Source organism: Tyto alba, unplaced genomic scaffold, assembly GCF_018691265.1.
Source record: "Tyto alba isolate M040663 unplaced genomic scaffold, T.alba_DEE_v4.0 Super-Scaffold_20, whole genome shotgun sequence".
NCBI classification, from domain to species: Eukaryota; Metazoa; Chordata; class Aves; order Strigiformes; family Tytonidae; genus Tyto; species Tyto alba.
Genome location: NW_024881283.1, coordinates 10,884,208 through 10,906,504, shown reverse-complemented (window position 1 = coordinate 10,906,504; position 22,297 = coordinate 10,884,208). Strand labels below are relative to the sequence as shown.

Below are 22,297 nucleotides of genomic sequence, written 5' to 3'. Positions count from 1 at the left end.
GCTGCGAAGGGCTGGCGGCGTGAAGGCGTGTGCTGCCCAGGCGGGTCCCGCCCGGGCCCGCGGGGCTGTCCTGCAAACGCTGAGGTGAAACCGGAGCGGCACCTCCGCCCCCTGTGCTCCGCTGTGACCTTCTGCCAACTGGGGAGGGAACGGCTCCGTGTTCTGCCGTGCAACCGCGCTCTGACTCGGGCTGTGGGGCGCGCGCGGGGCTGTGGCACCGCCGCCCCGTTTGCTCGCCCGTTCGTGGGGGGGGCGGACCCGGTGTGACCGAGGCCGGTTCCGTGGCGCCGGTTCCGTGGCGCCGCCGCCCAGTGCGCATGCGCAACCCTGTGCCCGCCCCGTCCCGCTAGGCCCCGCGGCGGGCGCGGCGCTCCCGTCGTGCCGTGCGCGGCCGGAAGCGGAAGTGAGTGTGCTGATAATCATGGTGCCGCCGGGGTGGGGAAGGAGGCGCTGCCGCTGCCGGGAGCTCGGTGAGCGCGGCGGGGCCGGCCGGCAGGCGGGCGGCGGGGCCGCGTCTCGGTGCCCGGGCTAGGGGGCGGCGGCACGGTCTGGGGGCGGCCGCTGGCGAGGCGTCGGGGGCCGGGCCGGGCCGGGCGGGGCGGGGGTTGCGCCGCGCTGAGGGAGCGGGCCCGGGCCCGGGCCCTTCCCTTTCCCCGGCCCCGCCGCCGTCCTCCCGGCCCGGCTTGGCCCCGGGCTGCGGGCGGCGCTGAGCCCGCCGGCACAGCGGGCCCGGCCGCCACAGAGCCGTCTGACCCGCCGCCCGGCCTTCTGTTACAGATGAGTCCTTACGGCGGAACGTGCCGCTGTCGCGCTGAGAGGCGGTGAGCCATGGGGGAGAACAGTCCCGAAGGCAACGTTATCTACTATGAGGTGGAGGAGTACGATTTAACCCAAGATGACAATATGATGAGGTTTGCTGATAAAAACGGGCTGGTTTCTTCATCATCTGGGATGGTCTATGACAGGACAACTGTTCTAATAGAGCAGGACCACAGTGTGTTGGAAGATGACGAGGACGAAGGACAGTGTGGTGATCACTTGCCTTTCTTACCAGAAGGTCATGAAGAAGGATTTCATTTAATAGCAGATCATGAAGGAATGTCCCAGGGTTATGTGCAACATATTATTTCTCCAGATCAGATTCATCTAACGATAAATCCTGGTTCAACTCCTATGCCAAGAAATATCGAAGGAGCAACGCTTACTTTGCAGTCTGAATGCCCAGAAACTAAGCTTAAAGAAGTAAGTAGCTAAATATGATTATGATTTTTATGCTTATTGTGAGTGCTTTTCACTAGAGGACCTTAAGTGCTTTGAATATATGGGGTTTTTTTAAAGTTGTTTGATGGGAGGCAGACAGAAGCTTCCCTTGTTTTTAAAGGTTACAGTGTAGTGGTGTGAATTACACTCCATTAAATCTGCTGTTACTTTTAGTGATAGCAGTGTTTTGTGCTGATAGACGTAACTGTTTCTCACAGTCACTTAGTGGGTCAGCAGCAAAGCTGCAAGCTTCATCCCTTTTCACTCTAATATCCTACTGCTTTCCTGTGAGGCAGCCAGGAAGCACTTTTCGACGTGTGCTAACACACTAGATATTGGGAGAATGTGGTACTTAAAATATGTTTATATTAGTAGTGTATGTGATTTTAGTGGTCTTTTTCTTTTGATTGGCCAATTATTTCCTGAGTTCAGAGATAACTAAAAAGAACATGAACTCTGTTATTCTATGGTTAACCATGTTCTTGAGAAAAGCACAGCCAAGTTACAGGTTAAATTCCAGGCTGTTGGTAGCTAAAGTATGAAACTTAAGATGTGAAACCTTAAATTACTTGGTAGCTTTATTGTGTCACTCACAGGGAAACAAACTATCAGAAGGAAATAAGGGAACCTTTAAACTACCATCGGTTGTATTTTGAAAGCTTACTTTTAATTCTGTTTCCCTAATGAATTCTACTTACATGCAAAGTGGTGAGGGCTCGTAGAGACTGACTTGGGATTCTCTCTCTCTTTAGGCACAAAAGCAGTGTAAAGTTGACTGAAATACCAACAGAGTGACAATTTTGTGCTCTTTTTTGGCCCGTTTTGGTTAAATAGGAATGATCTATATAAGTGTCTGGTAGTATCAGTGGTAGTGGTATCAACTTGTGTAACTGATACTCAGTGTAAGAGAGAACTGCAGAAATGAGCCCTTGCTGAGAAAGGATGCTGGGTTTGAATGCTCTGAATAATTTAGATTAGCAGGGAACCTTCATTATCGCTTGCTCAGCAATGAGGAAATGGTGCTGTAGGAGATCAGCTCTGCAATTATGAAACTTCTGGACTGAGGTTTGTTCAGTAAGCCCATTCAAGTCTAAGGAACTTGTTTTGCTCAGTTGTTATTCAAATTAGCAGCTCCTGTATCCTACCTTCCTAGCTGCTAAAATATTTAATTATTGTATGTAAAAAGGTGTTTTCTTTTTGTAGGATAATAAACTTACGACGTGTAGTGTCTAAGAACAGTGTGTACTAGCTAAACAGGTGTTGGTGACTGCATATGCAATTAAACTGATTTTATTTCTTCACCTCTCCTTTTCAAAAAGGCTTAAGACCTGCAATTTCCTAATTCTTTATCTGAATTTATTTTCTATGTCTTAAATTAATTTTCTGGGTTGGAGGGGGAGTTACACTGTAATTTGGGTGCAGTGGAAATAAGCCCTAAGCATATAGCATATAAGCATAAGTGGAAGACGCTTTTTTGTCCTGCTGTTTCAAATGCTTGATAAGTTGTCTGGAGATGGGGAGGGGAAAGCTCTAAAACCCCTGAACATTTGGCTCATCTCTAAAAGTCAGCAGTCCCAAGTCTTTGGTACTTGCAAAACATCTGTAGCAGTTCTAACACTTGAGAGAACTCTCTTAGAGTCTTAAAATTTCAGGTCAGCCTTAAATATACATGAAGCAAAAGAGGGGTTTACACTTCATTAATTACCTTTAACTTCCTTTTGTTATATTGTACTTCTCTCACTATAATTCTGTCTGTAACAATAAATGTAATTATAGTCTTGTATTTAAAATTCATTTTTTTTGTTCAGTGATGACACAAAAAAATTAGCAATTTAAGGGAAATATTGTAAACTCAAGATGAATTCAAGGCAAACTGAACAGTTTAAGTCGACTGGAACAGTGTGTCAGGCTTTGCTTTTGTCAGTCTTGTTGATTATTGGACAATTAGTTCCTACTTCTAAGGTAGATGCTTAATTAAGACTCTTCTAGCTTCCCTCTGGTGCATCTCCTTGGGAGAGAGAGCACGCTGTCCTTTGCAGGAAGCATACGTGATGCAGCCACAGCCTTTGTCTGCAAAGCAACTTGTTTCTGTGTGCTTCGTCTCCTAGCCATCTGTGGTTTTTCCTGTTGCTGCCGTGTTTCTTTTTTGTTGTTGCTTGTGTATGGCGGTAGTCTTGAGTACTTGCTGCTGTAACTGCAAGTCTTTCATGGTCAATATTTACATAATTTTATGTGTGTAATCAGTGCTTATTTGATGTGCTAGTGTTCCTAATGTGAAAAGAGAATTAAATGCTCTGCCGCTTTACAGATTGTTTTGTTTTGCTTAGTACATAATGGTAGTATTGTTTCTGTCTGCAGTATCCTTCTTGAATAATTTGTGAAATAAAGATTTGGCCTTTGAGAAAAGGGGGAGCACTGCAAGGCCTTTGCCATGGTCCAGGCCATTAAACCGAAAGTGTTACTGCCATCTTCCTTTAAATATGTGCATTAGCAGCTAGGAACCAAATAATTAAGCTGTAATTAATATTGTCCTTTTCTTTCACTTTCTAGATATAAATGTAAACACCTAGAAAGCTTAACAGACTCCTCATTTGATTTTTAGATAGTTCATGCCTGTGTCAAATCACTTGTGTATTATGAGAGGTACTGTGGAGAGCGTCCTGTCATGCAGTATGTAAAATGTTAATTGCCAGCTGCCTTAAAACTCTTAACAGGGAACAGTTACTTCAGTACTGATAAATAAATTGTACTGAATCTGATGATCCCTGCTGAAGATAATGAAAACCCTTGTCTCATAAAATGTACTTTCTGACCTTGTGTCTGTGTGTTATCAGTCTATGCTGTTGTGTTTTGGCTGACTCAACACAACCAAACTTCTTAATTATGTTGTAACTGTATTGTAATGCTTGAATATTTATTGACAACTTTTACCAGATTTGGAACAATAAATTAAGGGCAAATTACTTTACAATGAAATTGGTTACCTTCTCTGTATGGTGCTTCTGATAATGCTAAGTGACTAGATAAGAATGTGAAGACCTCCAAAATCTCTTTCCTTTTGTGTGAGCTGACACAGGCAGGATGCAGGAACAACTGCAAAGCCATGGTTAAAATGCAAGGAATAAATTTATTCTCGTTACCTTGTGACCCAGGGGATCTCTGCAGCAACACACGCAAGTGGGGACACAGGCACCATGGAGCTTGGTCCTTACTAGCCAGAAAGAGGAGAAGAAACAAAAGATCTCAAACCTGCTGCTTTCACTTATATATGTATCTCAGGGATTTTTGCAGGCGTAGTTTTCCATGGTGCTTTGATCCTTCCCACAGCAGGGCAGGAATCTCAAGGGTGTTCGATAGGCTGCCTCTGAGTCTCTCACAGGCCTGTGCTATCTAAATGCAGATGTTCTACCTGTCAAGCTTGAAAAACTAAACAACAATTAGTATGATATCTATTTTTTTGACACCCCAGCTGCAAGTCACTTGAGCGTGTTTACAATCCTCCTCGCCAATCTCCTGTTGTATTCCCATACTCTTTTCAAGTTACTGTTGGTCCTACCATTAGATAATTTGTTCAGTTTAGACACCTGATGTTTTTCATCTTTCCTCATTTTTCTGTCTTGTGCAAAATCAAGGGAGAATAAGATACAAACTTTAGCAGCTGGTTTTGGTGTAACACTTGCATTGCTTTAGCACACATTATTTCTTGACTAGCAAATCTGTAGTAAGTTAAATGCTTTACTGTAAACCTTGGATCACAGGAGGAGAAATATTTAGCAAGAATTTGCTCAGTGTTGTGAATTTCATGTTAGGCTATCAAGTCATGAGTCCAAACATGACACTTTCTTGCATGTTCTTATGTTTTTGGTACTTAGGGCAGCCTAGGTAACTAGTGTCTATAGAAACAGAGAGAAAACAGCATGTCTTAAATAAAACCTAGTATCAAAAGAAATTGAATTAATATCTCCTAACTAGCTTTTTAAAAAATATTATTTAAAACTGTTACAGTGAAATGTAGAGTAAGTTCTCTTCCTCATCTTTTTATAAAAACAAAACAAAAAAACACACAAAAAAAATCCACAGTCTTCCTTCATAGGTAGGAATGAGTGAGGACTGGAAGAAGCGGCCCTTCAACAAGGCAAGATATTTTGGAAAAGGAAAAGTTTGGCTTTTGACAGCAGGACTCCTGACTGTAGTTTTTAGTAAGCCCCTTAGTATGGGTAACTTTCTCTAAATCTTACTGGAGCAAAATGCTTTTTTATACTTGTTCTTTCTCCATCCTCTGGAATTTCTTTCTGCTATCCTTTCTTCTCCTACTGTGTTTTGCAATAGCTAAATGTTTTTCAGGGTAGTTACAATTCTATGGGATAATGTTATTTCTTATCTGTCATGTGAAATTGGAAAAGCATGGAGGACTGGTTCCTGGATGTGTCATTGTCCGTTCAAGTCTGCATTGGAGAATAAAGTTTCTCCATGGATTGAGTAGTAAGATAAGTGTTGATAATAAATAGCTTAGAAAACCTCGTCTCCATTTAGCAATATGCTGTTAACATCAACTATATGTAAGAGGCAGGAACTGAATTCAGTACTAGTCAAAATGAAAACTAATGCTAGTTATTTCAGTCTTTCTAGCTTTATAGTTATGATATTTCTCTGTTCTGTGTAAGGATCTTTTGTATGTCTAACCCGCTTTAATATTCTTCAAATACTAAGGTTTTATCACAGGGAGGTGAAGGTAGATACCAGCCTATTGTTGTGGTATCAATAAGAGACTACATACTGACATTACACCAGAGATTACTCAGATTTTTATAAAGCTTTCTTACAGCCATCTTACTGGCAATTTTGTCCCCTACAAACTAGGTTGGAAGTAACTGAGAGACTACTTACTAATCTTTCCTTATGGAGAACCATCTAGAACCCAACTGATATCTGGTATGAGTTTGTGCCAGGGCACTATATGACCACAGGGCTTCTTGGGAAGCTGCTGGGATGATGTGTTTAGTTAACTGAAATCCCTGCCTTCACTGAAGAGCTCATTTCCCAGGCTACCCTTATTCTAGAGGTGATCTGCTGGACAGGTAGAGCCTGGGTCTGAGTAACCTGGTGGCTACAGCCCTGAGCTGTGTGCCGTAGTGCTTTAGACCCTAGTTCTGTAGTTACTGTTAGGAAAGCCTTAAATCTGTACAGAGAGAGAAGAGTGAAAGCACGCATTGAAATACCCTTTGGGTGCCACAGTTCTTGGGTACTTAATGTAGGATCAGGTAAGCAAGTTCTTAAGAGGAAATGCTGAACGCATGTGGCTCAAATTGACACTGCCTGAGGGCAGTTACTTCAGCTGTTTGAGAAACAGACCTTCAGGTTCTCTACCTTTTTTTGGACCTTATAGCACTGGTATGGTCTTCAACAGTACCAACAACAGTCAGCATAATAAATAGTGTTGCAGATCCCCTCTGACTGTCCTTATTCTTCTGCCATTGTAGTACATGAATGGGAGACAGTTTTTAGGCAGAACACAAATGTGGTTCAGAGAGCTATTTGCAGATCTCATAGTGGTTTTACTGAGGGCCCATTATCTCTTTATAAGTTATTACACAAAGCATTTATCAAATTAGTAATTTTATGGAAGGATTTCAAATACAGTCAGTTATTAATTAGACACACCAAGAATGATGTGGGTTTTGGTGTTACTCCTGCTTAACACATATACCTAAATTCCTATTATTCTGAGAGAAGCATGATTTCAAATAGTGATTTTTATACTTGCCTGACAATAGGTCAAGGTATCCCATGTTATTATGTTCTCAGCTTCCAAGCTGTGGTAGTACAGAACCGTGATTGTCAAATGCTCTTTTCTGGTGGGTGTATATAAAGAAAATAAAGAACAGCTGTTGAGTCATGAGATGGGTAGAAACCTGTAAGTGTTACACATTGGTTACATATAGGTTCATCCAGTACTGGTATCAACCCCCAATTTGGTATCTGTTTTTTTGAAGACAGTCTGCAGCCCTTTCTAAGCAATAATACTAGGTGCTGTGAAGTAAGTGCTTTGTGCCTTTGAAAAGAAGAAAATTAGTGGCTTATGTCCTGGTATATTGTCTTCCTGACTAGTTGTTTGAATACTAAATCTGCAAGTTGCTGCTTCTCTGAGTTTGCATTGCCTTTCTAAACATTTCTGAATCAACATCTTTCGGAATGCTCTTCTGCTTTTTGCCTTTCAACCATCAAGTCCTCTCTTGCTCTCTATCACTTTTAGATGTTAAGGTTTCTCAACTGCAACAGTCAAATGAAAGCTTTCAGTCTGTTAATTAATGTTGAAGAGAAATTTATTTTGGCATATCAGAGGGCTTATTCCTTCTACTTCACAAGAGAGAATGAGATTTAATTAAGTGTTGTGACTTGCACACTGGAAGCTTCTGTATGGCTTCTTTCTGCCTGTTGCAGAAGCTGGGAAGGCTACAAAATCTAGTTCAATGTGCAGTTGTTTCCTGGTGGTCGAGATAGCTGGCTGAGAAGTCCAACACTTGCCTTTTGATGTAAAGCACCTGTTTGAACTATTACTCTTCAGGCATTGAGTATTTCAGTAAACACAGAAGAGAACAACAAAGCACCATGAAAGCTGGTTTTGATATAAAATGAAGCAGTAAATGGACTGGTGGTTAGACCATAGGAGATGGTGAAAACTGTAGTTGTCATTCAAGGTGTTAATTAGAATTCAGCGCACAGGACTGTATTTTTGTGGGTCAGGTTGTGAAAGTACATTTTCCCTTGTCTTCTTCCTCCACAAATAAGTAGCTCTGTGAGCATCCGAGTGAATTGCAGATGCTACGTATGTGAATAGAGGAAAGGTTTGATAGCCACTTATCATCCCTTCCAACTATTTTATCAGATTTTTATCTACAAACATTTTGAATTATGTTCTTCCTTTTTCCCCCTCTTCTTTTAGATTACTATTCTTTATAAAGTCAGCCTGCTTTCCAGTGTGTGCCACTCCTTCCTCACATAGTGCAGCAGAAATACTAAGTTATCCAATAATTAAATGTCAATTTTATTTTCTTTTTCCTTGGTCAAAATCTATTCTGTTGTCTCTGATGTTTAACTGCAGTTCTACCCTGCCTGGATTCCAGAAATGCTTAGAAAATATTAAATATGCATCATTTTGTCTCTTAGGTTAAGAGATACCAGTGCACCTTTGAAGGCTGTCCACGCACCTATAGCACTGCCGGAAACCTGCGCACTCACCAAAAGACACATCGTGGGGAATACACTTTTGTCTGCAATCAGGAAGGCTGTGGCAAAGCCTTTCTTACCTCCTACAGCCTCAAAATCCATGTTCGAGTGCACACTAAGGAAAAGCCGTTTGAATGTGATGTGCAGGGCTGTGAAAAGGCATTCAATACACTGTACAGGTAGGAAGTGTCTCTGCCTGTTTCTCTTGTAGATGTGGCTGTTGCTGTTTTGCAAGTTGCATCTGCTTTTTCTTTGTGTCTGAATACAACTGTTATGCTTCTTCCAGATACAGATAGGAATATAAACCCCTCAAAATGTGAAAATGCTATACAAAGAGTAGGTTGACAGAACCTATGATGACATACTTAGCTTGTTTATATTACAGTAGTATTGAAGACAGTGCACAAACTCAAGGAATTCTCAGATTTGCTTGAAGACTTTGGAAGTGATATCAGTTGCTTTCATAAGCTAGTTACCTTCAATTCAGAATATTTTAAGCCTTTGATCCTGTCCTGCACATTTGAATAAATGGCTGGCTTGCCTCAGGTAGGGGCTGTCTCATCCTACAAATTGTAAGAAGGATGGTTTTTGACATGCTTTTTTAGGTTGAAAGCACATCAGCGGCTTCACACAGGGAAGACATTTAACTGTGAATCAGAAGGCTGCAGTAAATACTTCACAACGCACAGTGACCTGAGGAAGCACATTCGAACACACACAGGAGAAAAGCCATTTCGGTAAGTTGCTGGATGGCAATTTTTACTTCTGTAGGGCTTACGTAATGAGCCACCTGTGCTAAAAGACAGCTATTACTGTCCTGAATGAAAAACTATCCTTGTGAGGAAAAAAAAGGCAGCTAGCATTTGAGTGTGTTTGTTCTAGAGCTCCCTCAGTTGCCTGTAAAAGTGAGTGAAGTAACTGTCTTCAAAGACAAGAATAGTGAAGCTACTTTTGAAAACATTAAATGGGTGCCATGATGAGCATGTTTTTAAAACGTATTGCTGCTTCTCTGCTATGATGCAATGTTTATTCCAGGAAAGAGGCCCACCCCAAATGCTGACTTTGTGCTCAAATTTCAAAGTCCTGTTCAGAGCCCTGCTATAGTATGTGTAGCATGCATAGCAGCTGTTGGGGGATGGATGATTACTAACACAGATTAGCATTAGGCCCGCTTTTCAGAGTCCTGGGACTATTGCAAAGCACGATCTAAGGCTTTAACTAATGCATTAAAGAAGCCTGATGCTAATTCTTCTGTGATGCCTCATTCAGGTGTGAGCATGACGGCTGTGGAAAGGCTTTTGCTGCAAGCCACCACCTTAAAACACATGTTAGGACACATACTGGTAAGTCTCAAGGGTTTGTTTTTTCTTCAATTGAGCTTATTCAGTTTATACTAACTATCAGAATCCTAATATGTTTTAATACGTACATATAATCTGTGGGTGACACCAAGCTGAGTGGTGCAGTTGATATGGTTGAGGGAAGGGATGCCATCCAGAGGGACCTTGAGAAGCTGGAGATGTGTGCCCATGTGAACCTCATGAAGTTTATTTAGGCCAAGTGTAAACTCTTGCACCTGGGTCAGTGCAATCCCCAATATTTCTTTTATGCACTTCCATTTATGCTTGACAGGTCTTGACATGTTTTACCAATATATCAATATTGATGCATAAAAATTAAATGTTGTGTTCTTGTGTCAGTTCATGTGGTAAAATGGAAGCTTTTATCTTCAAGGCTCCCAAGTATGCTGAAAGTGTGAAGTGGCATTAAACAATTTTGTTTGTATAAAATACCATTAGTCTCCTAGGTGCTTTAAAAGTACATGTCTGGTATAATGTTTGTTTGTTATGTGTTTTGTGCTGCCCATAGGGGAGAAACCCTTCTTCTGTCCCAGTAATGGCTGTGAGAAGACTTTTAGTACACAGTATAGTCTCAAGAGTCACATGAAAGGTCATGAGAAAGGACATTCGTATAATGCACTTCCCAATAACAATGTATCTGAGGTTAGTAACACTTCTTCCTGATACCTCTCTGTTAGATGGAGATAAAACCCTACTTCGGGGAATAAATTATTTGGTCAGTAGTTTGTTCTAAAGGTATAACGTTTAAGGCTGGGATTTTCAAAAGGAACTGTAACTACTTGGTGTCCCATCTCCCATGAGGAAACCCATGGGTGCCTCTTTTTTGAACTGAGAATTCAATTTCAATTCTGAAATTGCTGGCATTCGAGGTGGCAGTGTAGGGCTTATTCTCACATGCTGTGTTTACAGTGTGATGATAATAAACAGTGGAAGCAGTATTTCTGAAACTTCTAGCATCATATTTGGTTACCAAGTTTTATTTAGAAAAGCTCATATAAATTTGTCTGTTCATTTTAATCACATTCAGATTAATGCTTGGGCACTGCTGCTTTGAGTATGCTGTGTACTGCTACAAGTTTATAGGCAATTATAGATATTATCATGCTTTCCTTGTAGATTCTTGTGTTTTAGTCAATACTATGTAATAAGCATGTGAAGTAAAATAAATACTAACTGCTAAGGTTTAAATTTTTTTATGTTTTGTAGGCTGATTTGTTCCTATGCTAATTTAAAATTCTAGGTTTTTTAATTTTTTGGAATTAATATGAAAGATGTTAAGAATCCTTGATGGCTACTAAATATCCTTTGCTTGGTAATATTGCTCTTTTGATTTTAAAACTGAGACTTGGGTCATGTATAGGTAAAAAGAATTCTGCATAGACAGAATTGTATGGATTCTAAAAAGTAATTTAAAACATTTCTGACACTATCTTTTTAATATATAACTTATTTTTCTTTCTTCTCTACAGGATACAAGCCACTCCCTTTGTCTGAGTGACTTAAGCCTCATATCAACAGATTCAGAATTGCGGGAGAACTCTAATCCAGTGAGTTACTGTCCTGGAATTGCCTCATCTGTACTTTGAGTTTTTCTTTTTTCTGGCAATGTGCTTGTCCTGAACTAGAACACAGCAGATTAGATATGTATTACTGGTGGCTTCCGCTTTGCTTGTTCAGGCCTTCAGTGTGCTCTACTTTTGGCTTTAATTTTGCTAGTGGAGAAGATGCGCTCTTTCACAGAATAAGTGACTTTGGATAGAATTGTTTTAGATGTACCGAATATACTGCTTTTTTGTGTGTCTTGTGGCAGTTTGCAGGAGGCTCTTTCTTCACAAAAAAAGTCTTACATAACCCATTGAGCCTGTAAATATGACTTATTGCTGTCCTTTTTAGAATATGGGAACAAAAAATAAGTATTTCTGTCTAAAAGCAGAATAACCAAGTGAAGGAGAGGGATTTTCCTCCAAAAAATGCAGTGCTCAATTCAACCTGTTTTTAAAGGCTCTGCGTCTGATTTTACAATAATGTTCTTGTTTATTGATAACTGTTAACTGATCTTAAATTTTACATAGAGGAAAATTATATACTGATGAGACTGTCGTTCTTTTGTGCTTTGATGTGGAAGCAGTATGGAGCTTTTTAATATATTCTGTTCCTAGAGCAGTGTGGGTGACAGTAGTCCATAGTCTAGAATATAATCTACATGGATCTGTTTTGCTCCAGAAAATGTCTCTCAAACAGCCGAGAACAAATTAATGTCTGTTTCTGTTTCTAATGGTATTACAAGAAATAAGGGTTAAACAAAGTGTGGATGCAGAAGAATATATTTTACTTTTGAAGTACTTATTTTAGTAAGGATTTGCTTGCTATGTTGGTAAATTTGATTGTGGGTAATTAAAACTAAGTATCATTTTACACTAGGTAAGTGAAATGTGTTGTCTTTCCTGAAGGTGGCTGGTTAATTGGAGAGGTATTTCTGACATTCATACGCTGCTTGACTGGGATTTATGTGAAGTTTATGGAGACTTGAGATATAACATAACCTGATGTCTTTATTTTCTATTTGCCAGACACATGGACAAGACCTTAGCACAATCTCACCAGCAAGCATCTTTGAGTCAATGTTCCAGAGCCCAGATCACACAGCAAATCAGGATGACTCTCAGCAGACAGGTACAGATTGTATCTGTGCTATTTTGAATGAGTTTATTGACAGTTTTCCCCCTCTGCGTGCACATAGTTAATTCAGCATTTCAGACTGAAGGTCACTGCCCCACAGAACTAAGTAGTAAACGGAACTTTATCTTCAGCATTGAGATTCTTTTGTGTTGCAATGTGCTGTACTCACAGGCGGTGTGAGGCTCAGACAGTAGCAGGGGAGCTGACCGAGTATTTACAGCATGTTGTCATACAATGCTGACATTGATGCTCTTGGACTTTCCACATAAGTGTTATTTTCAGGCTTCCTCTCTTGCTGTAGCTGCACAAACTGGCTGATAAAAAGGCTTCTTACAGAGAGCTAATGAGGCTGATCAGCTTGTGTGTAGTATTCAGTGATAACAGCTTCCTGAATTTGGACCTACTTTTAGATTTCACTGTCTAGTGTGAAATGGTTTTGAGCGCTAGTTGGAAGATGTAAAAGTGGTAATGCTTTACTTAGCAAAAATCTATCAACTAGCTGATAATTTAATTGAAAAAGTTGTTTATTCAGATCTTGTGAGTACTGATGTAGTTATATTTTGTCTTTTGGCAGCTGCCTTGATTGAAGGTTTTAACGGCGATGCAGACTCGGTCACTGCTGTTCCGCCTTCTGCAGGAGACTCGGCATCATTGTCTCTTCCACTTGTACTGCAGCTTGGCATCTCTGAGCCTTCGCATTCAGCACTACAAGCCTCAGCAGCACCTGCTGCTCCCCCCTCCGTAGGGACTAGCTCACAGCAAGCTGCATTTGGAAATCCTGCAACTGTTTTACAATCCCCAGAAGTGCCTGTTCCTCACAGCACACAGTTTGCAGCCAGTCACCAAGACTTCCTGCAGCACACTCAGACACCGCCGCAGCCCGTTGTGCAAGGACTTTCAGTGGTTGCTGGGGCATCTGCCCCAACGGCATCAAGTGCCACTGAACCCCTGCCAGCTGTAGTTCAGACAGTGCCTGTTGGTGCAAACTCTGTTCTGACCAGTAATCCAACTATAACAATTACTCCTTCTCAGAGCACCGCTATTCTGCAGTCCAGCATTGTCATGGGAGAGCAAAACCTCCAATGGATCTTAAATGGTGCCACTGGTTCTCCGCAAAGCCAAGAACAAATGGTTAGTATATCCAGCACGGCTTTGAAACAGCTTGAACCCTCTATCTTCCTCCTAGAGTCCTTGCTTTTGAAAAGGAAAGGGATCAAACCTGTAACTGTAAGATACAAAGATGCAGTATTGTGTAAGGCTTATCATGTTAATATGTATAAACATGTCACTGATGCAGCCCCTAGAACAGAGAAATAAATAGGAAATAGACTGAGAAATCCAGGGTGCAGAAAAATCTTGCTTTCTTCTCTTCCCCAGTGACAGACTTCTCACAGCAGGTATCAGCTTGGTTTACCCAGGACAGTGCACTACATGGCCTGGGAATATGTGTGGGTTTTAATCTATTTTTGACAAGTAGAAGCACAAAAGACTCTGTAAAGTTTGTGTTTAGACATTTTGTAATCTCTGTCTCTTCCTAATTTAGCCTGATAAAGATAATGAAAAGTTTTCTGGGAAAACAGAATGTTTCTGGTTCTCCAGTAAGTCTGGATAACTGAGACTTCAAGTGTTTTATCTTGCAGAATACTGTTGCCACCTTTCTCTATTGCAAATGGTCAAGACCGAATGGCTGCAGCAGTTTAAGAGTTCAGTCATTCAGCTGTCAAAAACCAGAAGCTGTGTTAACAAGCATGCGGTGTGGAGGGTGATCACTCCCCATCTTTGGGACTAAAATAACACTTTGAGTTTTGGGATACCCAGGACATTGCCCAGAACCAAGCTAAATGTTATAATTTTTTATTAGTTTTCCCGTCTGTTCTCTTTGGAATATGTGTATAGCTGTTTCTTCTGATTGCAGCTGTTTAGAATTTGAACAGTAGAAATTTGATTGGAATCGACTCACGCTCTTTTTTTTTTTTTTTCTTTAAAGCCACAAGTTCCAAAAGTAGTAGAAAAGGTTTTTTTTACCACTGCATTACCAGTAGCTGGCAACACAGGTAAGCTTGACACTGAACTTGCTTTTCTCTCTTTCTCTGTTTGTTTGTAGTACTGTTAATTTGACCAGCATTTGTGGTGATTTTATTGCTTACAACTTATCTGCTGCAATGCCAGCTTCGTTGAAGAAAGTCCTTTCATTTTTTTACCTTCCTGAGATTTTAAGTGTAGTCTGGTGTAGACTAATAGGTTTGTGCTGAGATCTGTTCTGTAGTAGTTTAACAACTTGTAAGATGATCAGGTTCACAAATCAGATCCAGTATTGATAAAAATGGTGTTTTAATGGAACTTATGTAGACAGAAATGCAAGGACATAATTTAGATCTTGTTCTTTTAAATGAGACATGAAATGTGTGGTAAACTAGTAAACTTAATCAGTTCTTTAGCAATAGTTTTTGGTAAACACAATCTAAGAGATTCGTAAAATGATACAAAACTGTAGAAGTAACATGTTTCTTCCACAGTGTTGTTATATTGCAAAGCTGAATCAGAGTCAAGAGAGATCATGTAATTTTACATGTATTTATCATGTAAATTTAAAACTTAAATTTTTAAAGAAGAAAAAGGAAGCCAGGCAAGTAGAGCAGCATAGGAGGAGTAAGGAGGAAGCATGAGAAGCAAGATGGGAGAGGAAAGCAGACTGGCGAAAATGAACCAGAAAATACCTGTGTAGGTGTCAAGGAGTAGAATTGCTGGTGTAATGTTGTGTCACCATCTTCAAAGGTTGGTGCATAGGGGCTGGGGCATTTGAATGCCACTCGATTGGATTTTATGCTGTAAAAGTTACAATGGTTGTCAGAGAAGAGACACACTGTGCTGTGTAAAAAATTTAGATCGGATTTCTAATGCCTGGGTTCAACCTGAACAGGTTGCTCATTGACTGAGAGTATCTGCCACTTTTTGCTTATTTATCATCTGTCAGAGATATTCATTGTGCTTGAACAAAATAACATGTAATCTCTTCTGCAAGGTGCATACAATCTAATTTAACAAAGATGATTTGTGTCTCCCTGCTGTGAAATTATGTAGTTCTGTTGTGTTTTGTCTTTGTTTCACCTTCAGGAAATCCTGTTCAGCAGATTGGTCTCAGTGTTCCTGTCATTATTATAAAGCAGGAGGAGGCCTGCCAGTGTCAGTGTGCCTGCCGAGACTCTGCCAAGGACAAAGCCACCATTAAGAAGGAATGTTCCTCACCCGATTCAAAAGCTTTGGAGCAGCCAGCTCCCCAGCTGCAGCCTCAGACCTTTCCTTCCTCTTCCCCTTCTCCTTCATGTGGGCAAAGCAGTCAGATAGTTAACCCTTCAGACTCACAGACTGAAACATTAAGTGCCATGGATGTATCGGACTTCCTGTCCCTCCAAAGCCCTGAAACCCCATCTAATATAATTCCAATCGAAGCACTACTGCAGGGTGAGGAAGAAATTGGTTTGAATAGCAGCTTCTCTAAGTGAAGATGTTCCAGATTTTCCCTTGCACCTGGAGGGTAAAACCCTTCTCCTTAGAAGCAGAAACTGAAGGATCAGTTCTTTTTCCTTCCTCTTTGGAAGTTTTGTGGCTTATTTCTGCTTCACAGATGTCATCTTAGTCACGTCCCAGGTACATCCATCTTTGAGAATCTATCTAAAAAAAGAAAAGGTAAAAAAAAAAAAAAAAAAAGAAAAAGCTAAGTTATATATGAACTGTTTTGGCTGCACTGTCTGTCACTTTTGCTTGTCATATGTGAACACAGAAGTTAAGGTTACTCGTGTGCAAAAAGATTTTAAAATGAAAAAAGGGGGTTAGTTTGTCTCCAATTGCACATCACTTATGTTTGGGATTAAGGTACTGGCAGCAAGTGGGTCTTTGTTACAACTCCTTGGGTCTATAATTTTCTTCTGTTTCTTATGTCTGATACTAACCATGCACTATAAGGGGAGCCCAGGAAAGGAATTTGCTGTAGTAGAAAATGACATTATTGTAGAAGATGATTTATCTGCAATTTTATTGGAATGTGATTGTCACATCACTGAGTTGGGAGCTGATGCCTGGGTGTGCTTCGTACTAACACTGTTACTAAAGCCTACAGAAACTTTTAGGGAGTTTATTTCAGTAGAGCACAAGTTCCTTGTGCTCCTGATAGATCTGATCACTTAATTTCATTAGGACATAAGTGTGGTGGCAGACACTGTTTCACAACATGGAAACACAATCAGAGCCCCTGCTTACCCAGGCTCAAGAGTCTGTTTTCTTTGCCTCTCTTTGAAGGATGCAGTGAGTCCCAGATGTAGTCAGATTGGTGCCTGCTGCTCTTTTGATTTACTTGGCTCTGTTCAGAAACAAATCATACTCTTAACCCCCCTGACTGTTTAATCAGGAGCATGGTGCCTTTGCTGGTTCCTCTCATCTTTTGTCAAGAACAACTCTAGGACAATTTCCAGAATGATTCAACATAATTGAATTCAATGAGTCTATCCTTCAGCTGTCCATAAATGCTTCCTTTTTTTTCTGTTAAGTGATATAATTTCTGCCTGAATCTGCCTCCAACCTACTGCAATGCCAGCTTTTTGTGCACGGGGCTATTTCTTGACTAAAAGATGTTACACAACATAGTAGTTTTTCATATCAAACTGAAAGTCTATATTCTAACCTACTCAGGGTAAATAAAACACAAACCCCCCTTCCACCAAAAAGCCTGTAATGTTGCAATAAATGCAGTCTCATTCTAAATGGTTTATTTATGCTGCATTATTTTAAAAGATGTAATTTTATAGTGTTTTATCCATCTTTCTGGCTTTGGCTGTCAGTCTCTGTGTTAAAGAAAAGAATATTAAATAGTCTTTATTCAGTTTACAGTGTTGTCATTAGTGAGATACCAAGATGATGACTGTAAGCCAATTAATGTGGAGTGTCTCTGCGCACTAGATTTAGGAATGCGAACTCCTAGTGGATAGAGATCTTTCACTCTCTTTGCATTTGATCAAAGCCCTCTCTGGACCTGCTGGGGGGAGAATTGAGAATGAATGAGTGCAGCCAGACCTCCCCAGGATGCCAGATGATTAGCAGGTTTTTTGAACCCTCTTGTGACATGCTCTGTGTAGCCTTACCGACACTGCTGTCACAGTCCTTGCTGCGACAGTGGCTCAAGCGATCTTGCGTGCTATTCCCTTATGAATGTGCTGCTGCAGCACAGGTGGAAATGGGCTGAAGGGAACTGGCTTTTCACCTCTGACACCTTGCTTCCAGCTCTTAAATGCAGAAGGGTAAAACTGTGTCCCGTTGGGGCGAATGTGAGGGAGGAGAGGCTGTGCAAAGAAGGCTGTGTGCCTGGGAAGTGTCGTCCTCGCCCTACTAGGGCAGAGCGCTCCGTTTTGGTAGTTGCAGTGACGAGCTTGGGGGCACGAGCTGCACTGGAAACACGCTGATTGTGTTTCCTCTCTGTGTGCGTTGGCGTGTGCTGCAGTGCTGTGCAGTGCTATTGCAGTGGGGATGTGGGTCCTGCAGCACTAAGGTTTGCTTGCATCCACGAAACACGGATTAACAAAGTGTTCTGTGTTTCGTTCTTGTAACGGTAATCCCCAGAGGGCAGCGAGATGGTGGCCCCCTTTGTTTTTCTCTTACAGCTTCATTTTGTGATGCAGTTTGGTTGCACAGCAGCAAGAACTGCTTTGAACACAAAAGAAACAGTCTCAAGCCTGTGTTGGTGGGACTGTTCTCCCAGGGCTGAGCCTCTGGCCAGCTCTTGCATGGAGCTCTGCTCCCAGGGAGTGTGAGCGGTGCCTGGGGCTGCGTGGGGGGTCCCCGGGGGCCGGGGCCACTGCGAGGGGCCTCGCCCCTTCCCCGTGGTGCGGCAGTGGTGGCCGGGGGTGGGTGGGTGTATGCATGCGTGCATGTGAGACTCTGCTAATGTGGGAGCGTGTGGATTCCCCTGGAGTTGTGGGGTTTTTTCTGGTGGGGACAAGGGTACCCAGATGTGGCCTGAAATGTGACAGCTGGGGGATTTAGCAACCTCTTCAGAGCCTTTCCGTCCTTCGAGGAGGCGTTTTTCTATGCTACTTTTGCTACTCGTCACTTAGTCCACCTAAAACATGCTTCTGGTTGGACCAGACAGCATCTTCAGAAACTCCTTTCTGACAGAAGTGAGTAGAAGAATCTACCAAAGGCTTTGAAATCAGAAGCTAATTTGGAGGTGTGGTGATGCTGGCAGCAGTGAGGTGCTGCACGCATCTTTCTGGGTGGGTGTCAGAGGTTAACCTGTCTGCTGTTTTCTCTTCACAGCTACTGTTTTCTATAGTTTTTTTTCTAGGAAAAGCAATGTGTTCCAAGTTTATGCTGACTTTTAGATATATTGGGTTTGTCATTACCCTCTTGTATGTGCACCAGGCAGGCTGCAATTTAGGTGAAACTAATTAGAGCTTGTAATGAGGCAAGAGCAGCATGGTTCTGTGAACATACAAGGCCGCTGCACCACGGACTGTGTATCCCACCCGATTGCATTGTACAGATGTATGCTTTTGTTGTTTCATCGTTGGTCTGCCTTCCAGAGTGTTCCATGCTGCATGTATCTGATACGTTTTGCAGTGGACATTTGCATCATCCCCAGTGCTGCATGCTCAGATGTTGTATGGCCAAGGTGGTCATGAACACGCTTGGATGGGAGGGGATCTGTGAGCAGCTGGCAGGAGAGGGCAGTCGCAGCAGAGCCCTGATACCCCTTGATGCCAGAGAATTTTCTGTCCTTCTCCCTTTGTTGCCCCAGTGTTTAGCATATTCACAATTATATTTTTAATAAAGGGGAAGAGTTTCTACTGTTGTAGATCTGCTAAGACGCTGGATTTCCAGAAATGGGCATGTGCTGTTAATATGGTGGAGCCTCTGAGAACAGCGTGCCCTCCCTCTGCAAAATCTGCATTTTATGAACCCCTTTAATTATCAGTCAGAGAGCAAAACTGCACTGCTCTGGGTCATTCTGTGTTAAAGGTTGTGCTGTTTTATGGCTTGTGGGGATTTACTTGGTTGCGTACAGTTTCTAGGTGGGTGCAGAAGCTTAAACATGTAGAATGGGTCAAGTTGCCAACATTGGTAGCTCTAGTTGCCAAGCAGTGACCCAAGCAAGCAGACTTGGTGTGCAGTTGAAGGCTGTAGAAGTCGCATTTCATGCTTGTAGGTGGTAGAGGGATGGAAATTCAGCACTGTTTAAATGCTGGTACTGATTTATATAGGACAAAGTACGAATTGGGCACTTCTGTAATGCTGACTGTGTCCAGAAAGACTAGTTTGCAGAACCTCATACTGGTATCTAAAATGCACTTTAGGTTATTTTATCTTTAACCCAATTGCTGCAATTTCTTTTGTATATACTTTCACAAAGTTTATTTTTGCTCTGAGTAAAAGTTAACAGGGGTGTGCAAAGATGAGCACTTAACTTGGTGCAATACTTGTAGCTAAAGATCATTGTCACATGTGGTCAGTCTGTCTGTGTCTGTCTAACTGAATATATATAGTAACTAGCTCAGTGACATACTGCCCTTCCCTGTCTATACCCAAGAGAAATTATGCATCATTAGCAAACGTCCAATCTATGCAAATATTCCACTGAGAGCACTGTGCTTTAGCAGGCCTTTTCTCTCACGCTTTCTGGTGGGCTGCTTGTCACTTCTGTTGGACACGGATGTGTTCCTTGGTGTGTGTCCTTTCTCCCTTGTCCTCCGCTCTGTTCTGCCACACGAGTATGAACAGAAGTGACAAGCTGTTCTGAAACAGGCATGTTGCACCTTTAAAATTTGTCTTCACGAGATCATTTTTGATGTCATGTTCTCTGCCTTACTTCGTGGAGGGTGGCACTTCTGCAGCCATCCAAGATATTGTTTTTGCAACTGCAGCAACATTGTTAAACTGTTTACAGTACTCTTCCTGCACCAATTATAAATAAGGCTCAGAGAGCGAACTAACGACTGGCCTGTTGGTTGTGGAACTGCTGGGGGAGACTGGTTAAGGTGGCATTGACCTTGGAGATGAAAAGCTGTTCCTGATGTGGAGGGGGAGCCCAGCTGGCAACTGGAGCCAGGTCTGTGGTGTAGAGCAGAGGGGGTCTTGGTGTCATGTTCGTTGTCCTGCTGCTGGCTGGCTGTGAGACCTTGGGCAAGTCCTTAACCTCTCTGTGCCTCGGTTTCCTACCTGTGGAATGAGGACAATGAAACTTGGCTTTGTAAAATGCTTGAGATCTGTGGGTGAAAAGTCCTTGATAGGAGTGATCTGAGCTAGCTGGGCAGAACTGCTAGAGTCAATTTGGACTGTAAGGCAAAAAAAAAAAGAAAAAGCATGTCTTTAATAAACCCTACAAATTTCTGATTGCATAGTTTTTAATTGTACACTATTTTTTCCGTAACATATTTTGGAAACAATGTCAAGTTTTTATAAATGTTACCTGTAGTTGATACTCATGGACAGGGCTGAACTTTTAACTTTTTTGCATCTTGTCTTGATAGATATCATATGTTCTAGAAGTTGGATTCTGTGTCTGCACTGAGAAATGCAAATTAAACTGGATATTTATGTAGTAGTGTACATAGTCTAAGTGTGTGTGTTCTTGGAACTAGTTTAAAAATCCCACACCATGCTTTTGGTGGTGTGCAAGCTGGCCAAAATTTGGTTCATTATGCAGTGTACACTTTCTCAAATAAATGCAGTTTCTACTTTTTCTTAAAAGAAATTTTTTTCATATGATCTTTTTCAGCAAAATCAAGGGTATCCTTTTGCAGTACCGTAGTTACAGTAGCTGGTATTTCTTGCTGTGTAGCTTTGTGTCCTTCCACTTGCTTACCGAACCGGAGCTATCTGTCCAACCCTTGTTTTGGAAAGCATTGTAGTTGCAGTTCTACTTCACACAGACCATCGTCAGCGCAGCGGACGGGGGCGCGCAGACCTCAAGCCCGGTTAGTTACCGAAGTCATCCTCGGCATCGACATCTGCCCAGTTGTCAAACCAGGAGGTCTGGGAGAACCGTAGGTTGTCTACTTACTGCTCTCGTTTCGTTTGACACGTATGGGGAGCTGGGCAATGGTCCTGGAGATGAAAAAGTAAAAGAACCCCAGTTTTTCAAGAATGTGTGTATGGTATTAAAGGAATTTATTTAACTATGAAACATGGGAACAAATGTGCTTACATTGAGCAATGTGAAGATGTTAGTTACAGGTACAGTACTTCCAAAGGAAGAGCATCTCCAAAATCCAAAAAAGAGTAAATATGAATTTGTATTTTTTGAAGAATGTAAAATGTGAAATAATGGTGTTTGCTTAATTGCTCATTTTGTATGAAGTTAATATTGTACTTTGAAATATCTGCAAAGAAGTGGAAATGAAATTAACTTTTTTGGAATTGAAAGCAATATTAATACTAATGGAATCCTAATTAAATGCTTATTTAAACACTGTGTTATAATATTATTTCCTAAGAGTATTTTAAATTATTTGGGAGACAAGTGGGTGCATCCTTCCCCTGCTCCCTTAGGAACAGACCAGGACGTGGAGGTGTTTCCAGACCCTGACAGACAACAGCGCTTGCCTTAGCAGACTCCTCCCTCCCTCACCGGCCGCGACCTTCACAGTGTTCGTCTCTTCAAGTTCACTCAGGTGTGGATGTGAGTTAGAGCAGATGTTGTGAGTCTACACAGAGTTCTTAATTTTTGAAAGTAGGGAATGCTTATCTTGTCCCTTTCACAGAAACACCAGCTGTGTTCAGTG

The 22,297-nt window shown here is 41.6% G+C and overlaps 1 protein-coding gene across 1 annotated transcript; it reads left to right on the top strand.

Annotated features, from left to right (window-relative positions):
* Positions 1 to 385: 385 nt before the first annotated feature.
* MTF1 (metal regulatory transcription factor 1) lies at positions 386 to 21,985 on the top strand. Its single transcript, XM_042793954.1, has 11 exons — positions 386 to 470; positions 778 to 1,242; positions 8,428 to 8,666; positions 9,093 to 9,224; positions 9,757 to 9,830; positions 10,357 to 10,490; positions 11,318 to 11,395; positions 12,419 to 12,521; positions 13,102 to 13,658; positions 14,515 to 14,581; positions 15,642 to 21,985. The coding sequence occupies exons 2-11, from the start codon at positions 829 to 831 to the stop codon at positions 16,028 to 16,030; spliced, it is 2,187 nt and encodes a 728-aa protein (XP_042649888.1). The 5' UTR covers positions 386 to 470; positions 778 to 828; the 3' UTR covers positions 16,031 to 21,985.
* Positions 21,986 to 22,297: the final 312 nt, after the last annotated feature.